We start from the raw sequence: 24,922 nt of genomic DNA, 5'->3' as shown, positions 1-24,922 counted from the left end.
GGAAGGAACATGGTAGTTCTCATAACCTGACAAATTAGTAGTCGTTCCTTGCATATATTTTGTGGAAAAACTTGGAAGTCAACAAACGAAGGAACATCGCAGTTCCCAAATCCATTTGTTATAACCTAAAAATTCAAATGATATGTCACCGCACCTACTGCGTATAGTAAGGCTTACGCATGGTTACACTTTGGATTTTTTTAGTTAAAAAAAAAAAAAAAAAAAAATCAACTGATGGCTTCACCACGGTTATTCACATTTTTGGAGACCATAAAAATTCACAGAGGCATTTCAACTTTCTCTTGGCCACCATCGAGTAATTCACTAACACCTGAAATCAAACCCAAGACGTGCAGTGTGAAATACAAGCAAGGAATTTCAAATTTGTCCCCAACTACTGGGCCAACCTGCGGTGGTTAGTTACATTTTGGATGCTACATGGATGTTCCAAAGACACTATTGTTAAAGTATATACCTTCATTGCAAGGAAATATTCATGTTAAATGATTGTTGTTATCAAATTTCTGTTACATACACTACCAAAAATTTGTACTTGGCCTACGAAACGAAATTTGGCCCAACGAATCAAATCGTCAGGTAAAAGGATTTTACTCGAAGAATTTTTCAATTAGTAGCCCAAAGATGGGCAACATTTAAGGTTTACCCAAAGTCTACGCGAAGAGATGTTTTTCATAGCGTAAGGACAAAATTGTCAGACAAACTTTAGGCGCCCACATGGGAAAAATTATGCGTGATTTGTAAGGGTTTGCCCAAAGAAATATAGGTTCGTCGAATTTCCATCTCTGACTCAACGGCTCATTTCATCGGGCAAAGTCTTCATGCAGTTTGTCAAAGGCTCACAATAACCTGTAAAAAAACCTGTCGGGCAAACTCTTATACATTAAAATGGTCTATACCTTCTTCTTTCGCCCCTATTTTTTCTTTTCTTCTTCCCCCATCCGCCGCCCTTGCCGCTTTTGGAAAACAGTTCATCTCTCACACTCACACCGTCCTCCATCTCTTCCACTCCCAATTGATGAGTTTATTTTTTTATTTAATTGTGTGATTAATTAATTGATTGTTATAGTTTGTGATTGGATTGTAAAAAGAAAAGGTATGTATTTGTCTCTTAATTATAAGTTAGTATGTTTTAATTTATTTAATTGTGATATATTGTGATATATATATATATATATATATATGTGTGTGTGTGTGTGTGTGGAAACTGTAAGTTATGTGAAATTTTGGAGTTTGTGTATTATTGAAATATATGGAGCTTAGGTGAATTTAATTTGTGCAGCATTAGGCTAGAAAACCGTGGTGTGAAATATGTTAAAATTTCAATCAGTATGCGGCGCTGCGATTTAATTGATTTTTGAATTGTCCAGTTCGAACAGTTCGAGAATGCACTAGCATGTGTTTAGGGTTTGTGGTGAACATGGCTAAGTTTTGACCGCAGGAAATTTTGTTGTATCCCTCTATTGTCTTTGAGTGCGTACAAATATATGTTTATAATATTTACATCTTGCACTTGGAGGACCTTATGGATCTTTATATGTTTAAAAAATAATATCTTTTCTTGATATCCAATTTGCTCAAAACAAAGAATCATTTACTTCTACCTTATGAATTGTCCAAATTCAACACAATCCCAAGCATTGATCAAAGCTGTAACACACATCATATAAAATGTATTATAAATTTTAAATATTTAGTTAATCACACCAGAAATAAATAATGATACATTTCAGCGACAAACAAAATGTATTAAAATAAAAAAAAAAACCATGGAAAGGCTAACAATTATGAAATCAACATTCGACGACTACTTTTAGTTATCATTGCTATAGTACGACACAAAACCCAATTTTGCAGCAAAGACAATGCAAAATATTTCATATGAGGAAAAAAAAAATGCGAAATTCAATAATATCAAGCAAAGATCATATAAATTAGCCTTCCCATTTCAAAATAAAATCTAGCTCATAATTTTTGGCGCCTAAAATCCAATCCAAACAGAACATGACAAAATAAACAGATAAAGATTGTAATAACCCTTATCCAAATAATCTAAAATTTTATTGGGCCAAGCCCAGCCCCCTTTGTGTTAACTTAAGGCCCAAGGTTAGGTCCAATGACCCAACCCGTGAGCCCTATCCTCTTCCTTCCTTATTTTCTGAAAAACTAAGCTTTCTCTCTTTCTCTCTCTAACTCTCGGAAGTTTCCACTTTCCCCTGAGCTCCGAGAGCTCTCGTCCCCCCTCCCTTTTCGAAATCTAAACAAATCCAACAAAATAACCACATATCTAGAATCCTTAGGGCTTGAGGAACTCAACTGTAATCCTGCATGCATCATTAGAACACCTCTGTGTGTTCTACCATTGAAGCCGAGAGCTTCAAATCTCCGAAACTCCAACACAGGTAAGGCTCACTGCCCTATTCTGTTTTTGTTGAGTTGTTTTCAGTCCAAATGGAAGGTTCTAATCTGTGCATGCACTCTATTTTCGTTCTTCCAGAACCCGACGAGAAAATCCGTCGAAGCTCGTACACGAACTCGGCCAATCTCGACCCCATTTGATCCTATTTGTGGTAAAATTCTGTTTCCCTTCTTTTTCAGCATCATTTTTATGATTTAAATTCCTATTTTTACCTAGTTTTAGGTTCAAATCGGAATCGGGACGAATTCCGATCACCATTTTCTGGTGTTCTTCTCCGATCTGCATGCGCAGGCCCTTCAGGCCATTCTGGACACCCACGGGCTTTGGGCCCGTAGACCAAACCCCCATTCTATTTCTTTTAATTTATTTTCTGTTATTTATTTTACTGACCCAAAGGGCCTTGGGCCGTTTTTATTTAGAAAGGGTTTAAAGCCCGGCCCCGTGTGTGAGGCCTGTTGGGCTGTGCAGTGCGTGATTGTGTGCGTGTGTATGTGGACTGTGCGTGCATGCGTGTGCATGCCGTGCGTGTGTGTGTGTGTTTGTGTAGCGTGTGTAAGTGTGTCCGTGTGAGTGTGTGAGTGTGTGCGCGTGTGTGCACGTGTGTGTGTGTGTTGTGCCGTGTGCGTGTATGTTTGTGTGGGTTTGGGTTTAAGGCCCAAACTACCCCCTTTCACCCTAACCCTTTTTAACCAAAAACCTTAGGACCCGAAAACCCAAAATCTCTCTTAGGCCAATTTCGATGTTGCGAATCTGTTTTTGGCGTCCCTTTCCTGGAATTGTACCGTTGAGCATAGTTTGATAAATTGTACATTTTTGTGCTTAGGTGAATTTGCTAGTGGGGATTTCCTTAATCCTTTTCCGCACAACTCTGCTGCTACGGAGTATTTATGAGTGAACCCCTTCTAAAATTACATGATTTCATAGTTTAATTGCATAAATGAAAAGCATGCCTTACGAGTTTATGGATTGATTTTATGTTAAACATATTTATTGAAATGTTGATTATCGTCTCGTTATTTTGTGAGGAATTAATTGTTGGCCTATATTGAGCTATAGTTTGATATATTGTATTTTCTATAAAAACCATGAATTGGTAGACTATCTGATGGATGACGATAGGATGCTAGAACACGTTTTAGAAACCCCTCTTTATAGAATAGATGATGGATGACTTTATACTATGAAGTGGTTATTTATGAGAGGTGTAACTATTTGTGCGTACCTAGAGGACACTATGCCGCCTGGGGCGACGATCTGGTGTTGGCAGTTAGGCTGGGAGAAATAATCCCTAGCTATGGGCTGAGGGACACGAAGCAGGCATTGGGCTAGGAGTTGGTAATCTCTGGCTACGGGCGCAGAGACCACAGTGCTGGCATAGGGCCAAGAGTTATATTTATTCAGTGATCGTACTAGCAGCACATTGCGCTTACGAGACTATCTGTGAGACGATTGACATTTTGATTTCCACGATGGTTTTCCGTGATATGTCTTTTGAGATGTTTTTGGCATGCTAGGGTTTTCAGTAAACCTATCACTTATTATGCTAGTAGTTTTCTTTATATAAACTGTGAGGGTTAGTATCTTGATAACTGTTTTATTATTATTGTATATGCAAACTTGGTCCACTCACCTTTGTTTTGCGCCTCCATTCAGATCTTAGAATCGAGGCATACAATCCCGACGTCAAGGCACTTCAACATCGGCATCTTCGAGCCGTCTCAGTGTAGGACCCCCTCCTTTATTCATTCAATTTTATATTATTTCTTTTAGTGTTCTAATTAGCTGTATGCTCTGAACACGTTCCTAAATTGTTAATTCATTGTATTTCAATTCATAACCCTTATTTATTTCTTATTCTTAGCTTTTGTATCAATTAATGGCTTTCGTCACCTTCGGTGTCGGCCAGCACGTGTCTATCCTGCTATTAGGGCAATATCAGGGTCGGAGGCGTGTCAAAGATGCTCTCAAATTCATTGATTAAAAATAACCTAAGATCTCATCACAACTTTGCAATTCACTACCTGACCAGCTAAATTTTAGCCTCAAGCGGCAAGAAACGGTACAGTAGCCAAGTTGTCCTCGCCTCTGTATAAATGAAACTTGCAAAACAAACTGTCAACCAAAAAAACCAAATCATAAATCTCAAAAAGGCTCATAAACAAAAATCGTAGAAACAGGGAACAAATTGGTACAAAAGACACAGTCTTTGTTACCAAAACTAACCAAGACTCTTCAATTTTAAACAAAAAAACAACAAATCAATTTGGTTGCCTCCTGTTTAATGTTTAGCCAAATTGTTTGGGTCAATAGTCCATAATCATCAAACCCAAACAAAACCCCAAATTGATTTGAAAAAAAATTTAATACAAAACATCCTACCCGTTCCTATTTTCCGTCCTTTCATTGTTAATGAACAGCGCATTAAAACTGGATTTTAGTATGTGTATAATTTTATTCAAAATTTCAAGACACCGTAAATGTTAATGTAAGAAAGAAAGATTTGAGGCAACTAAATCTAAAGCCTCTTTATTTATTGAGGCCAAAAAGCAGAAGGAAGAACAAAAAAGCCCGAAATCCAGGCCGGAGAATAATGATCGATGTCTTGAGGAGGACAAAGGCGTCAACGAGAGAGAGAGAGAGAGAGAGAGAGAGTGACAGTGATCGTCAGCAGCAAAAACCCGCCTCTTATTTCGTTTCATAGAATTCTTCTTGACTTTGTTTATCATCTTCTAAAACCAAGTCAATCTCAAAACCCCAAATCACTAATTTGAATAAAGCTGCTCAATTTCTGAAACCCTCATCGTTTTCACGGGGATTTAATATTAATCTGCTGTTTTGTGCTGTCCAATCAGAATCCAAAGCCGATTAGAACCCATTCAAATATTCGGCAGAAAGTTGTTGGCTTCTGCTTGCTTGCGTTGTTCAAATTTTGAAACCGTCAGCTGCTGCTTTTGCTTTTGCTTCTGTTCTTTTATTTTTCTAGAGAGAGAGAGAGAGAGAGAGCAATGTTCTGAAGCTGAGATTTTGAGCTCAGAGAGAGAGATGGTGGTGAGGAAAGTGGGAAAGTATGAGGTTGGGAGGACGATCGGCGAAGGGACCTTCGCCAAGGTGAAGTTTGCCCAGAACACTGAGACGGGTGAGAGTGTCGCCATGAAAGTGCTGGATCGCACTACCATCATTAAGCACAAGATGGTCGACCAGGTCTTATCTAATTTCCCCAAAAACTTATCCAATTTACCTCTTTTCCATGTTTTAATTTTGAATTTCAATAGGTTCCAATTTACCCACTTTCTGATTTAGCTTGGTTTTTTATTTTTACTGCCTAAATTATCTAGTATTTAAGATTAAAGCGTGACCCAGTTTCCAGTTTGAGATTTTTTTTTTTTCCTTGAAAGAAATTGGTTATGTGTGGTGCAGATCAAGAGGGAAATATCGATAATGAAGCTTGTCAGGCATCCCTACGTTGTTCGTCTGCATGAGGCATGTCATATCTTTCATTTAAGAAATTGTTTGATTTGTGCAGTCAGTCAATGAGGATGAATGTTGTTTTCCGTAGGTTCTAGCTAGCCGCACTAAGATTTATATAATCTTGGAGTTCATTACTGGTGGCGAATTGTTTGATAAAATCGTGAGTAGTCTAACTTTTCAAATACCACAACCCAATTTGTAATTTTGGATCATTAGTTCTTTGAGAAAGTGGTGATGCTAACATGGAAGCCGCCTGTTTTTAGGTTCATCATGGGCGACTTAGTGAAGGCGAAGCAAGGAGATACTTCCAACAGCTTATTGATGGGGTGGATTATTGCCATAGCAAGGGAGTTTATCATAGAGACTTAAAGGTGTTCATTTTATAGCGTTTAGCTTGCTTTTATGATCGCTTCATTTTCTATCATGAATTCTTATTGTTGTTCTTTTGCAGCCGGAGAACCTGTTGCTTGATTCTCTAAGAAATTTAAAAATTTCCGATTTTGGTCTTAGTGCTTTGCCCGAACAAGTAAGATTCTATCCGAATCATTCTTGTTTCATTGTTTGACATTTTAGCGGTTGAGAGATTTGATATTTTTTAGGATTGCTGACATTATATTGGTTGTGAGATTTAATATCTGTCAAGGCTCATTTTCGTGATGTCTCATTGTTTTGACATTTTTTGAGAAATGTGATATTGTCAGTATTGTTGACGTTATATTGGTTGTGGGATTTAATATTGTCGGGACTCATTCTTTTGATGTCTGCACATAGGGAGTCAGCCTCCTTCGGACAACCTGTGGCACCCCTAACTATGTAGCACCTGAGGTAACGACAAATTCTAGCTTCTGCGTTAAATGTTGACTATATCTCAATTGCTGATTCTCTTAGTTTCAGTCATTGTCATGTAATGTGCTAATTTTCTTTTCTTATACACTATTCTGTGCTCTAGGTACTCAGTCACAAGGGTTATGATGGTGCCGTGGCAGATGTTTGGTCCTGTGGGGTTATCCTTTATGTCCTGTTGGCAGGTTATCTTCCATTTGATGAGCTTGACCTAACCACACTATATAGCAAGGCATGAACCTCCTTCATGTTTACTATTCTCTGCTTATTTTGCCATTGATCAATAAGATAAATGATATTTTGGATCAATATTTGAAAACTATGAGAGATATTATGATTACCTCAGCTAAACTGATAACATTGAAGGGGTGATCAAGTGTATTTGGTTGTGAAGGAAAGTAGAAATGATGTCTCTGTTCTTGCACATGCTAGATCTACTTTGACATTATTTTTAGGTGCAGTTTCTAGTGGATGCTAGGTTTGATTCTTTAATCATCTAATTTCTGTTGCAACTCAACTCAATACTTTTCCTTCTCTGTTGTCTAGTTTTCTACAAGGATGTTAAAGTAGGATGTTAATACCATTGTTAATATTAAGTCATTATCGTTTAATTTCTGCAGATTGAGAAAGCAGACTTCACGTGCCCATCTTGGTTTCCAGTGGGAGCAAAATCCTTGATTCACAGAATTTTAGAGACAAACCCAGAAAAGGTAAGTATTGGCTAAGTTATAAGACATTGTTCAGTTTTTGTATGCATAAAGTGCACATTTTAAGGTTTCATTACTATTTCAATATCTAACAAGACACGATCACAAAATGTTGGTGTCAGTCTTTTACGTTAATTCATATTGCTTTATAATGGACATCTTAAAGTGTTGGAATGAGATAATGCATGTAACTAACCAAGTAAGGGTGAGGTGTTTAATAAAACAAATGGTAGAAGAGAAGTATTTGATTAGCAGTATCAAGGCCTATGCTTCATTTAATAGGAAAACCGGAATGTGTCTGTTTAGCATTTGACCCAACATTAAGCCTTTGCTGTGAATTTTGACTTTTCTTGAGTTTGTCACCTTTTTTTTTTTTTATCTCTGTATTGTTGTTTTCCTTCCCTTGTTTGGTGTTTTCTTCATGCCAAGGGATATATACAGGGGGGACTGTCATATTTGAAATTTCAGATACAAATCACCTTTGTTCTATGTTCATTTTAAAAATTTTTAGCCTTCAGCAATTAAGAAAAAGTTGGTATTGCTTTACTAAAGATTATAAGATATTCCACTGCTATCTAGCTTTATAGTTTTCCTCGAGCACCAACGTTACTATGTCCTCAGATTTCTTTCATCATTAAATGATTTATTTCCAATGCATGTTAAACTGTCAAGTAAAACTAAGTTTTTCAGAACTTGGTGTGCTAATGATTGCTAAAGAACTAATGTTTTATGTGCTTTCTGAACACTTTCCTCCGGCTCTTCTTTCAGTAACCAATCCCAGTACGGGTGTGACTGTTAAAGGTATCATAAATTGGTCCAAATAAATACATTCTTTACTGGAAGTGGAATATGACTGATATAAAGTCTTTACTTTTACGTGTGTCATATCTGCACTTGTAATGCAAGAGAAATCTAATTATGGATTAGCTGGAATATGACTGTAATAAAGTTGGTACTTTTAAGTTTCTATTTAATAAATTAACAATAAAAGTACACTGTGGAAATTTTCTTTGACAGCAGTTAAGATCCTAAGTTGGAATAGTTCATATTAAAAGTAGAAGCCTAGTTGTTACCAACAATAATTAACTTTTCCTTTACTGAGAATTATGAGTGCTGGCTTTGCCATTTACAGTGGGATATGCCCCCTAATTATTTTTAACCGACATAGCCTCTCATTTTTTCTTTTTAACGTTGTTAGGATTCAGGACCCACTCATGGCATACATTTGCATTCTTGGTTATGTTTTTGCTATTTTTGAAAGTTTATTTCCCACTCCATTACATTATTCATCCCCCTGAGTGGTTTAATTCAAGAGTGTGAACAAACATCAAGTACTTTTGAAGGAAGTGGAATGAACTCTATGTAATTATGTAACAAGTGTTCTTGGATTTACAGTTCTTGGTTCTCTACTTCACTGAGTTATTTTGGTGGTTGTTTCTGAAAAGTTTGTGTGTGTGATTGTGTCAATGCAGCGTATTACAATTGAACAGGATAAGAAATGATGAGTGGTTTCAGAAGAATTACATTCCTGCCCGACTACTTGAATATGAAGATGTAAATCTGGATGATGTAAATGCTGTTTTTGACGAAGCCGACTCTGAGGTTGTCAAAGACTGAGAGAAGCTGCATTTTATTTTGTTGAGATTGACAACACAAGTAACTCTCTTGTTACATATGGTTTATAGCAGGAACAAAGGGTTATCGAGCACCATGGAAATGAAGACATGGGTCCTTTAGTTCTTAATGCATTTGACTTAATAATTCTATCTCAAGGCTTAAACCTCGCAACAATGTTTGACCGTGGAAAGGTAAGATACTATCTGACTGGTTAACTTCCTTTATATTTATCCTTTAGCTATTTGGTAAATCATACTTCCAGTTTTACAATTTGGTGTTTAGTACCGTGTGTTACCCTCTCACCCTTTGAGCATCATGGCCTTTGCTTATAAATACAAGTTTGCACGAGAGAGTTTATTTATGCCAGTTTTCTACTTATCTGATACACGAATTGCTTCCCCAATTGTAGGATTCTATGAAATATCAGACACGCTTTGTTTCACAGAAGCCAGCAAAGGTTGTATTATCCAGTATGGAAGTTGTTGCCCAATCAATGGGTTTCAAGACACACATTCGCAACTATAAGGTAAATCAGGCTAGATCTATACTAATCTTTATTTTGGGTGCTTCATTTTACTTCCCCTTTATTTTGTTTACCAATATCATGATATATACAAGTTTCATTACTTCTATTTTGTTTGCTGTTTAATATGCGTGCGCAAGCACATGCCTGTTTATAATTCTGGCAGGACGATCCTGGATAGAAGTACTTGAAAACTCACTCCTAAACGTGTATATTTCTGTTTTTTTCCAGATGAGAGTGGAGGGTCTTTCAGCAAATAAAACTTCTCATTTCTCCATTATTCTTGAAGTAAGCTTTTACTTCTGATGCGACACTGAACCAAAGTCACCCCTACCATTTTAGTAGACTGATTATTTTTAATTTTTTTCTATTGCCCGCAGATTTTTGAAGTTGCTCCGACCTATTACATGGTAGACATTCAGAAAGCCGCTGGAGATGCTAGTGAATTCCTCAAGGTTAGTTTTCAGTTTGCTTCTAACTATTTTTGTTTGACATCGATGACATGGTAGCTTGTACCACCTGCATGTGCATGCATGTTGGTTGCGTCTGAATGGCTTCTGTTATACAGTTCTACAAGAACTTCTGTAGCAATCTTGAGGATATCATCTGGAAACCTCCTACTGAAACTAGCAAATTGAGGATCGGCAAAAGCAAAAGTAAAAAGCGCTGATTTCTGACGTTTGTATCATCTACTTTCGGTTATCAGTGCTAGACATGTACCTTGCAATGGTTTTGACCTTTGGGCGCATCGCATGGGGTGTTCAGGTTGTAATTGCTGTTTACCGAACCCTATCAGGAATCTCCTTCCCCGTGACACTACAGCACCTGAAGAAGAGGGAAGAAAAGAATCCAGAAGGAAAGAGATGTATTTCGTTTTTGTTTTTTCGTGTAAAACTTTGTAACTTTGTATAACCCAAGTTGTTTTAGCGTAAAAGTTTGTATAAACTGAGTCCTAATCGGGATGTAAGGAATGTTAAAGATGAGCATGGCCTCATGGATCTCCAGTTCTCTCTCTCTTTCTCTCACGGACACTATCCCACGTACTATAAACTCGTAGCATAAATCTTAGATACAACCAATTGTTCCACGCCATCGCTCCGATGTTATACAACAAATCAATTATGAAATAAAGAGCTGTTGATGACAATCTGATTTCCCAGTGAAATTTTGTAGTATCAAATGAGTCATTTTGTTTCGTTCAACTTTTTGTCGTTCATGAGATTTGAATTCGGGACTTCTTCCCTCTAAGTGGGCTAAATGGTCATTACACCAGCTCCTACAGCATGCCTTATCACTCGCCATAAGAACCAAGGCTCAGCTGTGCCATGCATATCTCCTTCAACATTAATGATATATCAAAATGCAACAAGAGCTTTTCGGCATGTTTTTTCTATCCTGAATCAAATAGCACCTCCGAAGTCCCCACATGAACATGTTCCATTCACAAATCTGTGGAGGCGCTTGCAGTCTCGAATGATCATCTCCCTACCAGTCAGTAATGACACAAACTTAACAAAATTATGGCAATCTCTGCACATAACGATGCTCTTGATGACCCGAATTGGTGCAGCATTTGGCATGTTCAACAATCCAAAAGCAATCGCTAACTTTTCACTATGATAAGCGGTTGGAATCGAAGTCTGCTCTTCATCCTCCTCATCGGTTACTTCCAAAATTTCTAGTGACTGATATCCAAGACTCCTGACTCGATCAATCAAACTTTGTACGAATTTTTGTGTGTCTGCGCTGTAAGGATGTAAATTATCGTTCGGTTGAAACGAATAGATCTTGTCTCTAATGCTAATCCAGCTCCAGTCCCTTAATTTTTCAAGCTTCTCCTCTTTCATCATCTTTCCACCTTAGCAACGTCCTTCAATCTTCCTGCAGAGTGGTACAAATTCAACAACAATGTGTAAGTCTCTGTATCTTTTGGTTTTAGCTTGAGCAACCTTTCAGCAGCATAAAATCCCAATTCTAAATTCCCATGTCTTCTACACCCTGCAACCAAGATCGACCATATAAACTCGTTCGCTTGAGGATCCATTTTCTTTGCCAGGTCAATCGCTTCCTCCAACCGACCCTTCCTCACGTACATATCAATCAAGCAGGCAAAATGATCCAGCACAGGCTTAATCTTATAGTCTTTTCTCATCATCTCAAAGTAACCAAGAGCTTCGTTGACCATCCCAGCCTGGCTACAAGCCGAGAGAACACTCACGAAAGTAATCTGATTCGGCCTTACTCCTGCAATTCTCATATCCTCAAAGAGCTGCAGTGCTTGCTGAGTCCGGCCATGCTGCGCAAAACCTGCAATCATAGTTGTCCATGATATCAAGGTTCTCGTAGACATCTCCACAAAAGCTTTACTTGCTTTCTCAATACTGCCACATTTGTTGTACATATTGACTAGGGCAGTGCCTACTACCATATCTTCGAGAAACCCCGTCTTAATGGTCTGAGCATGAATCTGTTCTCCCTGTTCTAAGGCCACTAAACCACTACATATAGCTAAGATACTCGAGAAGGTGAACAAATCCGGTTGCAAGCTTGAACGGTTCAGTTTCAAGAAAATGTTGAGTCCTTCAGTTCCGCTTTGGTACGCTGAAACATCGTCCTGTGCAAGATCCATAATTTGTGCATGGCCTGCAATCATTGCATTCCATGTAACCAAGCTGATAGCTTCCATCCCATTAAACAACTTTCGAGCCTCATTAATCTGTCCACATTTGAGGTATAAATACATGATAGCGTTCTTGATTGGTAGGTTCAATTCGTAGCCAAGTTTTATGCTTAACGAGTGAACCTGTTGCCCCACACTCAGTGACAGCATTACACAACACAAGCTCAAGACATTGGTTAGGGTATACTCATTAGGTCCAACGCCCTCGGAAAGCATCTCAGTGAAAAATCTCAAACCTCTTGCAGCATCACCGTTATCACTACAAGCGGATATGGTTGCAGTCCACGAGATAACATTTTTTTCCTCGATTTTCTTGAACGCTTTAATACTGGATTCCAAGCTTCCACATTTCGAGTATAAACTGCAAAGACAGTTGCCGGTACTAGTGTCAAAATCGATCTGGTATTTGATTATATAGCCATGCAACTGCTTCCCTAATTTTAAGGACTGCAAAGAAGAACAAGCATTCAAAACAATTCCTAGGGTGTAATTCGTAGGATAAGCCCCGGCTTCCAGCATTTCTTTGAAAACCCGAATTGCAACTTCTGGCTGCGAATTGTGAACATAACCCGTTATCAAACTTGTCCACGAAACAACGTTCCTCCCAGGCAGATTGTCAAAAACTTTACGTGCACTTTCCATGATTCTACATTTTGCATAAACATTGACAAGGAATGTTGTGACAAACAAATCTTGGTGGGTTCCGGTCTTTATGATGTGGGCATGCACAACTTTCGCTTCTGAAGCCGAATTCCTGTGTATACATTCTTGCAAGACAGGGACATAGTGAGTTGATTCAACCTTATCCCCCTCTCTAATCATCAAAAGCGCTTCTCGGAAATCCAGAGACTTGGGGAGTTCCGAACTTCGATCTGAATTGGTGATTGTCTGACTTTTCGGATACGAAACATTTGCGCTCTGCAGATACCAAAGGTAGGACTTTAGTAAAAACATTAACAACAAACAGTGTAATTTAAAGTTGTGCTACTTTTCACTTCAACTATGTACAGAGTACAGAGTAGTACTAGTTTTCATGGTTTCAGAAAGAACATACTGCATGGATTTAGCTTTTCTTTTACTTGAGCGATATTCTAGTTTAATCCAAACGACAGAATGCAGAGGGAGAACAAAACACACAAATAACAGAAACAAAAGATTTCGAGTACCTTTTCGGAAGGAAGAAAATTTGTGGGGTGTTTTCGGAATTCTTGGTCGAGTTTGAGAGTGCCACTGAGAGCAACTGAGGGCAAGGAAGCCATAGAAAGGCTTGGAGGGGTTTTCTTCAAAGAAATTGCATGCTGCTAGAGGTGCAGAGGGAGGGAGAGAGGGAGAGAGAGTTTATTATCCACTCCTCTATCTGTTTCGGGTAAAGTTTTGTGGAGGGAAGTAATGCTCAACCAAATAGAGTCCTGGAATTGAACCAAATTACACTATTGCCCCTCCATCGGTATAAATAAAGAAATTGTTTCTCTTTTTTGGCTAATTTAAATATACAATTTTCTTTAGCTTAAAATACAAATAGAGAATTGGTGAAGGAAAATTCAAGGAATAAAATGAGAATGGTCTTGTCATTGGTGCTGGGGTTTTGAATCCAGACGGGGTTACTATTTTGGTGGCCGAGGCGATGGCTTTGAGGGAAGGTTTGAAGTGCGCCATACAAAAAGGAATAACTAACATTATGGTGGAGGGCGATTCTTGGCTTACTATCTGAGTGGTCCAAGGTCTGTGTGGTGTCTCCGGAAACCTTTATTCATCATTGATAACATCAGGTGGTTAACTTTACAGTTTATTAGTATCAAGTGAAACCATATCTTTAGTGAGACAAATTTTGTTGCTGATGCTTTTGATCATCATGACCTTACTGTTTTTGTTCGTTTGCTCAAGCTGCTTATTTTCTTTACTGTACTGTGAACAGTTGTATTCATTATTTCTCCCTTTGCATGAAGTTTTTTCTTCATCAAAAAAAAAAAAAAAAGGATTGTAAGATTTTTTTGGTCAGCAAACTTTTTTTTCTTCCATATCCATGAGAGATTGAGGATTCGAACTTTGTACATAAACATCACGAAAATAAACAACACTGAACTAAGAGTTCAATGTTGGTCATCAAACTTGATATGACCTAATCAAAGAAAGTTGACATTATTACATTAATGTTATGGATTTTGATCAAAAATTGAAAATTAACAAGGTTTCAGTTCAAGAACATTAACAACTAAGGACTGTATCCAAAATCTCCATTTCTTCCCATATCCACGAGAGATTGAGGATTCAAATTTGTACGTTACTCGTCCCGAAAATAAATACTACTAAATTAAGAGTTAAAAATTTTGGTCACCAAACGTGATATGAATTAATCAAAGAAAGTCGACATTTTATTCTGTGATGGCATGTACCACATGTATGGAGATAGTTGACTTTCTCCATCTGTGAATGGAAGGCCACTACTGTACATGATAGTTTGCATATATGTAGTTCAAAACTCAGAAATTTCTGAGTTGAATGCTGAGCAAAAGGAACAAGAAGAAATGGCTTCACCTCCAATAGGTTTTTTGATTGGAAAAATTGTATCATTTGTTGAAAGCAAAGTGTCTCCGTTAGAAGGAGTTCATGACGAACTTGAAGATCTCAGGCTTGAGTTGCTGACCATGAAAGCGTTCTTGTCAGATGCGGAAAGGAAGGGAGAAGCCCTTTCTGAAGTAGAGAAGACATGGGTGGCAAATGTAAGGTACGTATCCCTCGACGTTTAAGACATCCTCGATGAGTTTACCCATCGCATAAACAAGCAAACAAGTTGGGGTCCTTTCAAAAGAGCCTTTTGTCGAACAGTTTGCTTCCCAAAGAATCTTGGGGAGAGGCATCGGATTGCCACTAAATTGAAAAGAATCATCAAAAGAATCAGAGCCATTCCGGAAAGGATTGGAAGGTTTGGCGTTGATCATATAGAAGGCGTCACGTTCACTAATTACGATCCAAATACAAGAGTCAAAATATATGGGGAGTCATCTCTTTTCTTTAAAGATGATCTTGTGGGAATCAAATATGAAAAAGAGAAGTTAGTAGAATGGTTGTTGTGCAAACAACCTCAAAGAAGCGTAATTTCAGTGGTTGGAATGGGGGGTTCGGGGAAGACTACCCTCGTTGTAAACACCTACAAAAGTCAAAATTTAAAGAAACATTTTGATTGCTATGCGTGGATCATCGTCTCACAGACTTACATATCAGTTGAAGATCTACTAAGAACCATGATCCAAGAACTTTTTAGAGCAACAATGCAAGCTATTCCTCTAGACTTTAGCAGTATGAGCTATGTACATTTGGTAAAAGTGCTCGTCGACTATTTGGAGCCAGAGTGTTATTTGATTGTCTTAGATGATGTGTGGGATATAAATCTTTGGAGACAAATAAATGTAGCACTTCCAAATGGAACACTTGGAAGTCGAGTCATGCTTACAACTCGGAATGAAGGCATTGCTTCTTTTTCATTTGGAGTTGGAAGTCGCGTGCACCATGTTCAGCCTCTTACTGACGATGACGCTTGGGATCTTTTTTCCATGAAAGCTTTCTCTAGCTGGGATGACAGTAGTTGTCCAACAGAATTTAAACTCACAGCTGAGGATCTTGTTGGAAAATGCCAAGGCCTACCTCTAGGAATCGTAGCTTTGGGTGCTCTCATGTCAACTAAAAGATTTGTTCCCGAGTGGACGAAAGTATATAATAGCTTGAATTGGGAGCTAAGCAACAACCGCACACTTGAAGTAGAGAAGAGCATCTTATCACTAAGCTTCAATGATTTATCATACCAACTCAAGAATTGCTTCTTATATTTTTGCATTTTTCCAGAAGATTATGTAGTTCAATGTAAAAGGCTTATCAGATTGTCGATGGCAGAAGGGTTTGTGGAACAAGTTCGAGGGGCTAAGCCAGAAGACATTGCAGAAAGTTACACAGCAGAGGTCACTTGTCGATGCATGCTCCAAGTTGTTAAGAGGGAACCATCTGGAAGGGCAAAAACATTCAAGATGCATGACCTTCTACGAGAACTTGCTCTTTCGATTTCAGAGACAGAAATTTTGTACAACTTATATGGAGCAAGAAGAAACAAATGAAGAACGAGAGCTCCCCGTCACCTAACAGTGCAAGTAAACTATGGAGAATTACGAATGAAAAAGAACATGTCGAAGGTTCGCACGTTCTTTACTTTTTCTCCTAACATGGCCAATACTTGCTCCACACTAGAAAACTTGCCTTCAGGTTTTGAATTGTTGAGGGTTTTGGATGTTAAGGATGCCCCTATAAGCCGACAGCCACATGAAATGGTTAAGCTTTTAAACTTAAAAGTATTTAAATCTAAGAGGAACAAACTTGGCAGAGCTTCCAGAAGGCATAGGAAACCTTCATAATTTAGAGACGCTGGACATCAGGAATTCCAAAATTTTGGTGCTTCCAGTTGGAACCGCAAAGTTAAAAAACTTACGGCATCTTTTGATGTACCATCATCAAATCCTTAGTCTTTTAATTTGTTGAATGGCACACAAGTCCCTTTCGACATAAGTAAGTTGAAGAGCTTACAAGTTTTAGATGGCATGGAGGGAGGAGGCATGCTAATCAAACAACTTGGACACATGACCCAACTCACAAGACTCCTCTTAACAAATGTGAGAGACATCGACAAGGAGGACTTGTGCATGTCAATCGAAAGAATGAACGAGGATGAAGTGCTACGCTTGGATGCATTGCCTGCATCTCCTCCTTTACTCGAGACACTTGCTCTAGCTGGAAAATTAGAGAAGGTTCCACTTTGGTTCCCTTCCCTTCAGAGTCTTACAACCCTGAACCTGCATTGGTCAAGATTAGAAGAAGATCTTTTGTCTTCCATCCAAACACTACCTAGTCTGACTGAACTTCGACTACGAAATGCCCATATTGGTAAGCGTTTGGTCTTTCGTACTGGATTCCAAAAGCTTGCTGAATTGTTTATAGTCAATTTCCCTCAACTGAATATGATCGTCATAGAGAAGGGGGCGATGCCAGCATTAAAAATACTGGATATAGACGAATGCATGGAGCTGAAGCGATTGCCTGATGGAATCGAACATCTTACTTGTCTCCAAGAACTGTACTTTGAATGTGTTCCCAACGCGCTCATAGAAGGAATACGAACAAAAGAAAGCTCGGATCACTCAAAGGTTAAGCATGTCTCCGACATCGTCTATCTCTGCGAAAGGCTGTGAATTGTGATCCTCGGTAAATCTGGTTAGATCTGCCACCTTGATCTGGTAAATTTGAAGTGTTTTTTAAGCTAATGAGAACAATTAATGGAAAGACAAACGTTCCTTTGAACGTTCCAACAAACATAGCCAAAGTGAACTTTTGTTTGCCCCTTGATTTTGGTGTGCCATTACCCCATCCTCCAATTGAAGCAACAATCCATCTTTCTAAATACGCTACTGGTTGCACGTTTTAATTGAATTCATGACATGACATACAATCTCTTGACTACAATGTATTGACACTACATGTTTTATTAATGAAAATCTTGATTTGTCTAACAATGAGCCAAATTTTTTTTCTTTTTTAAGGACATGGGGCCAAATATTTTGGTTGGATTAAATTGATAAATGCTAACATTGGCTCGTGACGTTGATTCCACTGGCACAGTGACACACATCCCACTTCCCGATCTGCGGGACCTACATTCTAACGGTCACCAACCCCACCAACCAACACCCACCGCACTCCCCGACTCACTCTCTCACCCCCCCAAAAGCACTCACAAGTCTTCAAAGCTTGTCTGCAATGGCGCTTCGCAGGCTCTCGAGCTCGATCAACAAGAAGCTGCCCTTTCAACCTTTCTTCAATGGCGGCTCCATATACCACATGGTACGTCACTTCTTCAATCAATCAAATCCATGCTTGTGTAGTTTCGATTTCCACCCGCCCAATTTTTGATATCCGTCGTCGTTTTGATTGCAGTCCTCTCTGGCCAGCCAAGCTGCTCACGACAAAGAGAAAGCTCGCGCCACTGTATGTCCTTTCCTATTCACAATTTTATAATTTATTGGCTTCTTCTGGATCTGGATTTGTGTTGTGTTTGATTGTATTGATTCTGTGGAAAAATATCATTTGGATTCAGTGGATTAAGCAGTTGAATGAGCCGCTTGAGGCTGTCGATCCTGAGATTGCCGATATCATCGAGCTCGAAAAAGCTCGGCAATGGAAGGTATATTTGATTTGATTTGTGGGAATATAATTGTAATAGAATGTAAAATTTTCGTTTGCTTGCGTGGTGATGAATGTGATATGCCTTAAATCGGGTTAAGTCTGGCAAGAAAATATTACTCACAATGCAATGTTGAGCATGAGAGTTTAGTTAATGATCAGGGAGTTCATATTTCTTTAATTTCTGTTTTTATTGTTTTTAGAATTTGTTTGTTAATTTTTAGTTTATCGTAGGGGCTCGAGCTTATACCATCAGAAAATTTCACATCACTTTCCGTGATGCAAGCTGTTGGGTCCGTCATGACCAACAAGTACAGTGAAGGGTGCTAGATACTATGGAGGAACTGAGTAAGTAGTTCCCCAGTGAATATTATGAGCATTTTTGCACTCCTATATTTCCAACTATTAAGTTGAAATGCAGTTTTTCTTCAGTTTTATCTTTTCTAAAATGTTATTTGGGGGCGGGATGGTTTGGTTAAAACCCTGCCATTTGGGGGCTGTGAGGTGGTTATGAGCTTTATAAAACATGTTCTTGCCTTTTTTTTTCACATTCGTCTAGTATTTTGTTTTAAGGAATTATGCGTGATTGATATTTTTCTTTAATAAAACATGTGGCATTGCCAACTATTTCCATCAGTTCAACGTAGGATTTCACATTTGTGTTTGTGTTCATTTACATTCTACAAGTTATGAATGATGTCTAGCACCCAACAAGTTCAGACTTTCAAATTATTTGGTAGGGAGGGTTTTGCTGTTAAATATTTGCTACAAAGAAAAATGATTGGGCACACTTTGAGTTGATTCTATCTAGTGAGTGATTTTCATTGAACACAATACCCTTTCAATAATATGGCACAATATATTTCATGTTGAAGTATAATTTTTTTCTTTTGTGAATTGCAATTGCATCGCGTAGTGAATATTTTTTTCTTTTGTGAATTGCATCGTGTACGAGGCATAAAGGCAGCACGCTATTTCAGATTAACTTATTTTCTTCAAGATTTTGAATTTGGGATGTAATATTTTGTAAAATCCGGCTTTGGGATTAGATGGCATTAGAATAGCATTATTATACTTAATTAGATTGTTGAAAATGGGACTCAAAGAATTAAAAATCTTTTATATTGTCTAAACATGTCAACCATTGCTTTATAAATGCGTGGTTCAAAGAGTATTTGTGTCAAAGTAAAGTTTTATTCTCGGCTTCATCTATTGCTTTTGTAACTCATGTTCATTCTATTATTGAACTATTCATGTATTTAGTAATATATATCTTACATACTTAGTTTAGGGTCCTGCTACAATGGTACATACCACTCAGTGGTACGAGTTTTATGCAAGACCTAACCGTTGCAAAGATCCATTAGATCCCTTTATGGAAGATCTAACTGCTGGTTTTCCAGACCACTCAGTGGTACGTACCATGGAAGAAGAATTGCTTATTTTATTAATGATACTTTACTGTATTCTTTCAGTGAATGTGCAGCCACTATTTGGATCCCCTGCAAACTTCCAAGCTTACACTGCATTGTTGAAACCTCATGAAAGAATCATGGCACTTGATCTACCTCACGGCGGACATCTTTCTCATGGTTATCAGGTGTCTACCTTGCTGTTGATTGTTTTTTCCAGATTATACTTGGCTATACTTTTGTGCTTTTTGTGGTTAACAATGACAGCCTGTGTAGCTCTCAGTTAGTCTAGTGCCTCTGGGTTGTTTTGTTTTTCTTCCTTTTCTCGTTTCCTGTTATGTGTAAATTAAACCTAGTACTGTCTTTACAGAATAATTTCTCTGAATATCCAGTGAGTACATAAACTGGAACCCCTTTCTATGTATATTTATGTAATATTAATTATTTTGAGAATGAAATTGTGTTGCGTATTTCAAGCAATCTAGATATTCAAAACTACACAGAACAAGTGAACCTATATTTTGTTCTGGTGATTTTACATGCTTCTGATGTCTGGATGTCGCATATCATTTTGGGTTGTAAAAACATAAATGTAATGCTGCCTGTCTGTATACTAAATGACACAAACATTTCACCATTTTGCAGAATGACACCAAAAAGATATCTGCTGTGTCGATATTTTTTGAGACAATGCCATACAGAATGAGAGCACTGGCTACATTGATTATGATCAGGTGACTTGCTCATCCCCATCTTCAGTGTTCTGAATTCTCTTATTTGTAAGCACATTTAAGAGTCCATCTTACCTGTGTCCTGCAAACATTATTAGCAAAACATTATTATTTTGGTTCAGCCTCAGAAATAGGATGAAATGGGGCGCAATGGGGTTCTGTCTTACTTGTTTCCTGCAGATATTATTAGCAAAACTGCAAAAATAATGTTTCAAGTGAATCATTCTGATGATAGTAACATGAAAGATAACCATGCGAAGAAACTTCCCCAGGGCCGCAGTTTAGTTATCATCACATGGATGGCAGTTGACATTATTTGAAATCAGAAAGTGTATCCTTGACTCGTCCTGGGAAATACAGAACTTTGTTAGCCTAAAAGTCACTGTATGTCTTGAACTGAGATATTTTTTGGCATGACTTCTTAATTGTTTTGGAGGTTGAGTTCCTATAGTTTTAAGCAAATACCGTATTTTATCTGCCATTCTTTGGTAATTAAAGGCTGACCTATGTGAATAAATATGTCCACAGATGGAGAAAAGTGCCACACTTTTCAGGCCAAAGCTAATGGTTGCTGGTGCTAGTGCTTATGCACGCCTGTACGATTATGAGCGTATCCGCAAGATAAATTTTGGCTTGAGTTTTGTGATTACGATAATCAGCCTCATGCATCTCTGAAATTCTTATGGCACTCAATCATTAAGTGAGATGTTATTCTTTGTGGTGTCGTGATGTCGTCAGGTCTGTGATAAGCAGAAAGCAATTCTGTTGGCCGATATGGCACACATCAGTGGATTGGTTGCTGCCGATGTTATTCCATCTCCTTTTGAGTATGCAGATATTGTTACAACCACAACTCATAAGTCACTTCGTGGACCTCGTGGGGCTATGATCTTCTTCAGGAAGGGTGTCAAGCATATAAACAAACAAGGGCAAGAAGAAAGTTCTGATGATTAATTTCAGAAAATAAATAAACGAAGGAAAATGGGTGAGAATATGTAGAAGTCTCAAGGTGAAGCACCTTGGATGAAATATTAAATGCTTGAATTTCCTTCTACAGGTTATGTATGATTATGAAGACAAAATCAATCAGGCTGTCTTTCCTGGACTCCAGGGTGGTCCGCACAACCACACCATAGCAGGGCTAGCAGTTGCACTGAAGCAGGTTCCTTTGTTTCTTCTGTTCTTTCCTTTTATTTTGTGTGTTTAACCAAAATACCCACTACATGTTGATCAGATTTTTGCATCTTCTTGTTATTGGACCGCTGACTGTATTATGATTCTAGGTCAAAACTCCGGAGTACAAAGCTTATCAGGAACAAGTTCTCAGTAATTGCTCAAAATTTGCAGAGGTCTGATGAACACCGCTTTCTCAAATATTAACGCAAAATCTGAAAGTTATTCTCTCTTTTTTAATAGGTTCTCATTAAGTAATTTCTATATGACTAAGGCACACAATGTTTTATTTCCTTTGTTTGGTTGTTTCATCTGTCTCACTAATTTCTTCTTATAGTTTTTGCCTTTTGAACATGCAGAGCTTGCTAGAGAGGGGCTATGATCTTGTTTCCGGTGGAACAGAGAACCATTTAGTGTTGGTGAATTTAAGAGACAAGGTGATAGCAGATTGATTTTTTCTCTGACGGGAAGATTGCAAACAGGAGATTGATTCTCCCTCTGATTGAAAGATTTATTCAGACTTAAAATTTTCAGCATGTTAGATTGGAGGTTCAAGATGCCATATGATTACTGAAAGATATATTACTAGATGAACAACTCGGCCTGGTAACCAAAAAGTGAGTGATAAAATATCGTTATTCTGTGATTAAACCATCCGAAATAGATTTGAAAAGTGCATTATGTTAGAGACAAATGAAATGAGAAGGGAAACTTTAAAACCTGAAGTTCTGAAAGCTGGGTTATTACGAATCCATGGATTTCTAATGCTTTAGAAAACACTAGTGCGAAAATCATAGAATTTCCCTCATTTCTCGTACACTAGAGGGTTTGATGTTTAATTCATTGATGTATACTGCTACGCTGCTTTTGCCGACGAACTCCATTTTTTCCGTTCCTCAGGAACCCCAGCTCTTACGTCTAGGGGGTTTTTGGAGGGGGATTTTGTGAAAGTAGCTGAGTATTTTGATGCAGCTGTAAAGTTGTCCTTGAAGATCAAGGCTGCTGCCAAAGGTTTACTCTCCCACTGTCCCGTGGATATAAATTGTTGTAGGGATTGTAATGCTTAGTCACATGTTTCACCACCATGGTTACATGCTCATGCACATCTGGATTGCAGGTACCAAGTTGAAGGATTTCGTGGCAGTTGTGGAATCCGACGGTCAAGTTCAGTCTGAGATTACAAAGCTTGGCCACGAGGTTGAGCAGTACGCTAAACAATTTCCAACTATTGGATTCGAGAAAGAAACAATGAGATACAGAGAATAAGGTCATAATCTCACAGATCATTGTCACAGGTCAACATCCTATCTTCACCTATGTCGAGTGCGTGACCACAATGCTTAATATTTTATAGGGAGCTGCAGATAACTCATTATAAATTGCAATATCTTTTTCGGTAATATCATTTTTCGATTTTGCCAGTTGTCGTTCTTGATTATTGAATCTTGGTGTCCACATTGCAACTGTTAATTCAGATAAGCTTCTCAATAATCGATGCTACTTTTCTGTTGATTGAGATGTCGGTATCGAATTATTGTAAGCAATTTAGCAATTATAGAGTGTGGACAGAGCATGATGTGGTCAATGACAGCAATTTAGCAATTATGGAAGGAAATAAAACCAGTGGAAGGAAGGTAGCGTGTAAACAGAGCATGATGCCTACTGCTGATATTTATATTATATATATATATGCTTGGTGTAGTTTAACATGGATACAATGTTATGAGACAGGCTGGTGATCGAGAAGGTTGTGAAGAGGTTTATTTATTTATTTATTTATTTTATTTTTTTATGACCATGATGAAGAATTAAACGAGTCAAACTACTCTTAAGGCTTGGTCATCGAACTACAAAAGTAGCCTTACTTTCTAACACGCACAGAGCGGTCAAAATTAATCAAGACCAGGATTTGGCCATCAACTACAAAAGTAGGCTACTTCCTTCCCGCTCAGAGCGATTAGAAAGGACTAACTTCCTGATAGAATGTCCCCTTGTCCTCCATCTCCAAAATTTTATTTAAAGAAAAATAAAAACAAAGGGATTTAGCCATCGACTATAAGAGTTGGTTTGGGAGAAGAATCTTTTTGTTATTATTTTTCGGCCGCAGTAGTATTTTGGTTGAGAAGATGTGAAGGGTAGCTTTCTGTAAGAATGTCCCCATTTAATGTCAATGATTCTGATTCCTTTGAAATTGGGGATAAAAGGTATCCATCTCGTTTTTCAAAGGATGAAAGAGATTCCAATACAATTTTCTAATTAGTTAGGATTTGTCTAGAAGTGTTTCTAAAATGACAAAGCGTTTTTTAAACTAACTTTTAGTAAAAGTACAAATTAATCTTGAAAAAGCACATTAAGTCACTTCGAAGCATTATTAAACGATTCAATTATGTGCAAATCACTTGTGTGGGTACAATTCACTAGAAGGAGAGAGAATTCAACTAAACCACACAATGGGCAACCTAATTTGGTATCGAATTTGCTATTCACGAGATTCGAACCTAAGACCTCTCACTTTTAAGTGAAGAGGAATCCACTAGCCGTACTAACTTATTAACTAGTTAGTTAGACATGTAACACTACCATTAATTGATCACTTTGATGAATTTGTTCAAATAGCAGACGCCTTGTTACTAGAATTGGCATTTGTGTCGTTTTCGTAACATGCCCGATATTTTAATGGGTCGTGTTGTGTAACACCTATTAAAATGAAGGGGTAATATAACCGAACTTGAACTCGATCCGTTAATATAAACAAGTAATACGACTCAATTTGTTACCTGTTAAGGAAAATTTGAGGTAATATAACCGGACTTGAACTCGATCCGTTAATATTAACAGGTAATACGACTCAATTTGTTACCTGTTAAGGAAAATATATTTTAAATCAATAAATAATCAAATGAAAAACGTAATACCAAAAACATAAATTTGACCAAAGAATCCAATGGTAAGGATTAAATCCTAAGGCTATTATTGTAGCGAGGTTTTTTAATTAATATAGAAGAGTGAAAAATAAGAAAAATAAAATATACAAACCCTCATAATGACAAGCTCAATTGTTGTGACAATGTCAATTCTAAAATTCGCTACCATAATCCCATAAACCATAAAT

The 24,922-nt window shown here is 37.8% G+C and overlaps 3 protein-coding genes, 1 long non-coding RNA gene and 1 pseudogene across 4 annotated transcripts; 4 read left to right on the top strand and 1 right to left on the bottom strand.

Moving 5' to 3' along the window:
* The first annotated feature begins 1,522 nt into the window (after positions 1 to 1,522).
* On the top strand, positions 1,523 to 3,796 carry LOC125476970. The gene is made up of 3 exons (XR_007258253.1): positions 1,523 to 2,420; positions 2,516 to 2,588; positions 3,261 to 3,796. It is a non-coding gene; the product is annotated as an uncharacterized LOC125476970 (long non-coding RNA).
* Positions 3,797 to 4,916: 1,120 nt separating this feature from the next.
* Positions 4,917 to 10,599, top strand: LOC103956163 (CBL-interacting serine/threonine-protein kinase 8). The gene is given in 15 exon segments (XM_009368102.3): positions 4,917 to 5,638; positions 5,855 to 5,917; positions 5,994 to 6,065; positions 6,169 to 6,276; positions 6,357 to 6,431; positions 6,677 to 6,730; positions 6,855 to 6,980; positions 7,369 to 7,458; positions 8,928 to 8,945; positions 8,947 to 9,057; positions 9,141 to 9,263; positions 9,482 to 9,598; positions 9,827 to 9,883; positions 9,976 to 10,050; positions 10,164 to 10,599. Coding segments are annotated over 15 exon segments (1,350 nt in total). The 5' UTR covers positions 4,917 to 5,479; the 3' UTR covers positions 10,266 to 10,599.
* Positions 10,600 to 10,732: 133 nt separating this feature from the next.
* LOC103956164 (putative pentatricopeptide repeat-containing protein At5g52630) lies at positions 10,733 to 13,632 on the bottom strand. Its single transcript, XM_009368104.3, is given in 3 exon segments — positions 10,733 to 11,447; positions 11,450 to 13,193; positions 13,442 to 13,632. Coding segments are annotated over 3 exon segments (2,289 nt in total). The 5' UTR covers positions 13,535 to 13,632; the 3' UTR covers positions 10,733 to 10,995.
* A 1,093-nt stretch (positions 13,633 to 14,725) lies between these two features.
* On the top strand, positions 14,726 to 16,381 carry LOC125468132 (disease resistance protein RPM1-like). Its single transcript, XM_048583356.1, has 2 exons — positions 14,726 to 15,000; positions 15,085 to 16,381. Exons 1-2 carry the CDS (start codon positions 14,726 to 14,728, stop codon positions 16,379 to 16,381), a joined length of 1,572 nt encoding a protein of 523 aa, XP_048439313.1.
* A 1,506-nt stretch (positions 16,382 to 17,887) lies between these two features.
* Positions 17,888 to 23,602, top strand: LOC108865403 (annotated as a pseudogene).
* Positions 23,603 to 24,922: the final 1,320 nt, after the last annotated feature.

This window comes from the organism of the source record quoted next, unplaced genomic scaffold (assembly GCF_019419815.1).
Source record: "Pyrus x bretschneideri cultivar Hongxiangsu unplaced genomic scaffold, Pyrus_bretschneideri_v1 Contig2, whole genome shotgun sequence".
NCBI lineage: Eukaryota > Viridiplantae > Streptophyta > Magnoliopsida > Rosales > Rosaceae > Pyrus > Pyrus x bretschneideri.
Note: the sequence above shows the minus strand (reverse complement) of the source record. Positions and strands in the feature narration are given on the sequence as shown.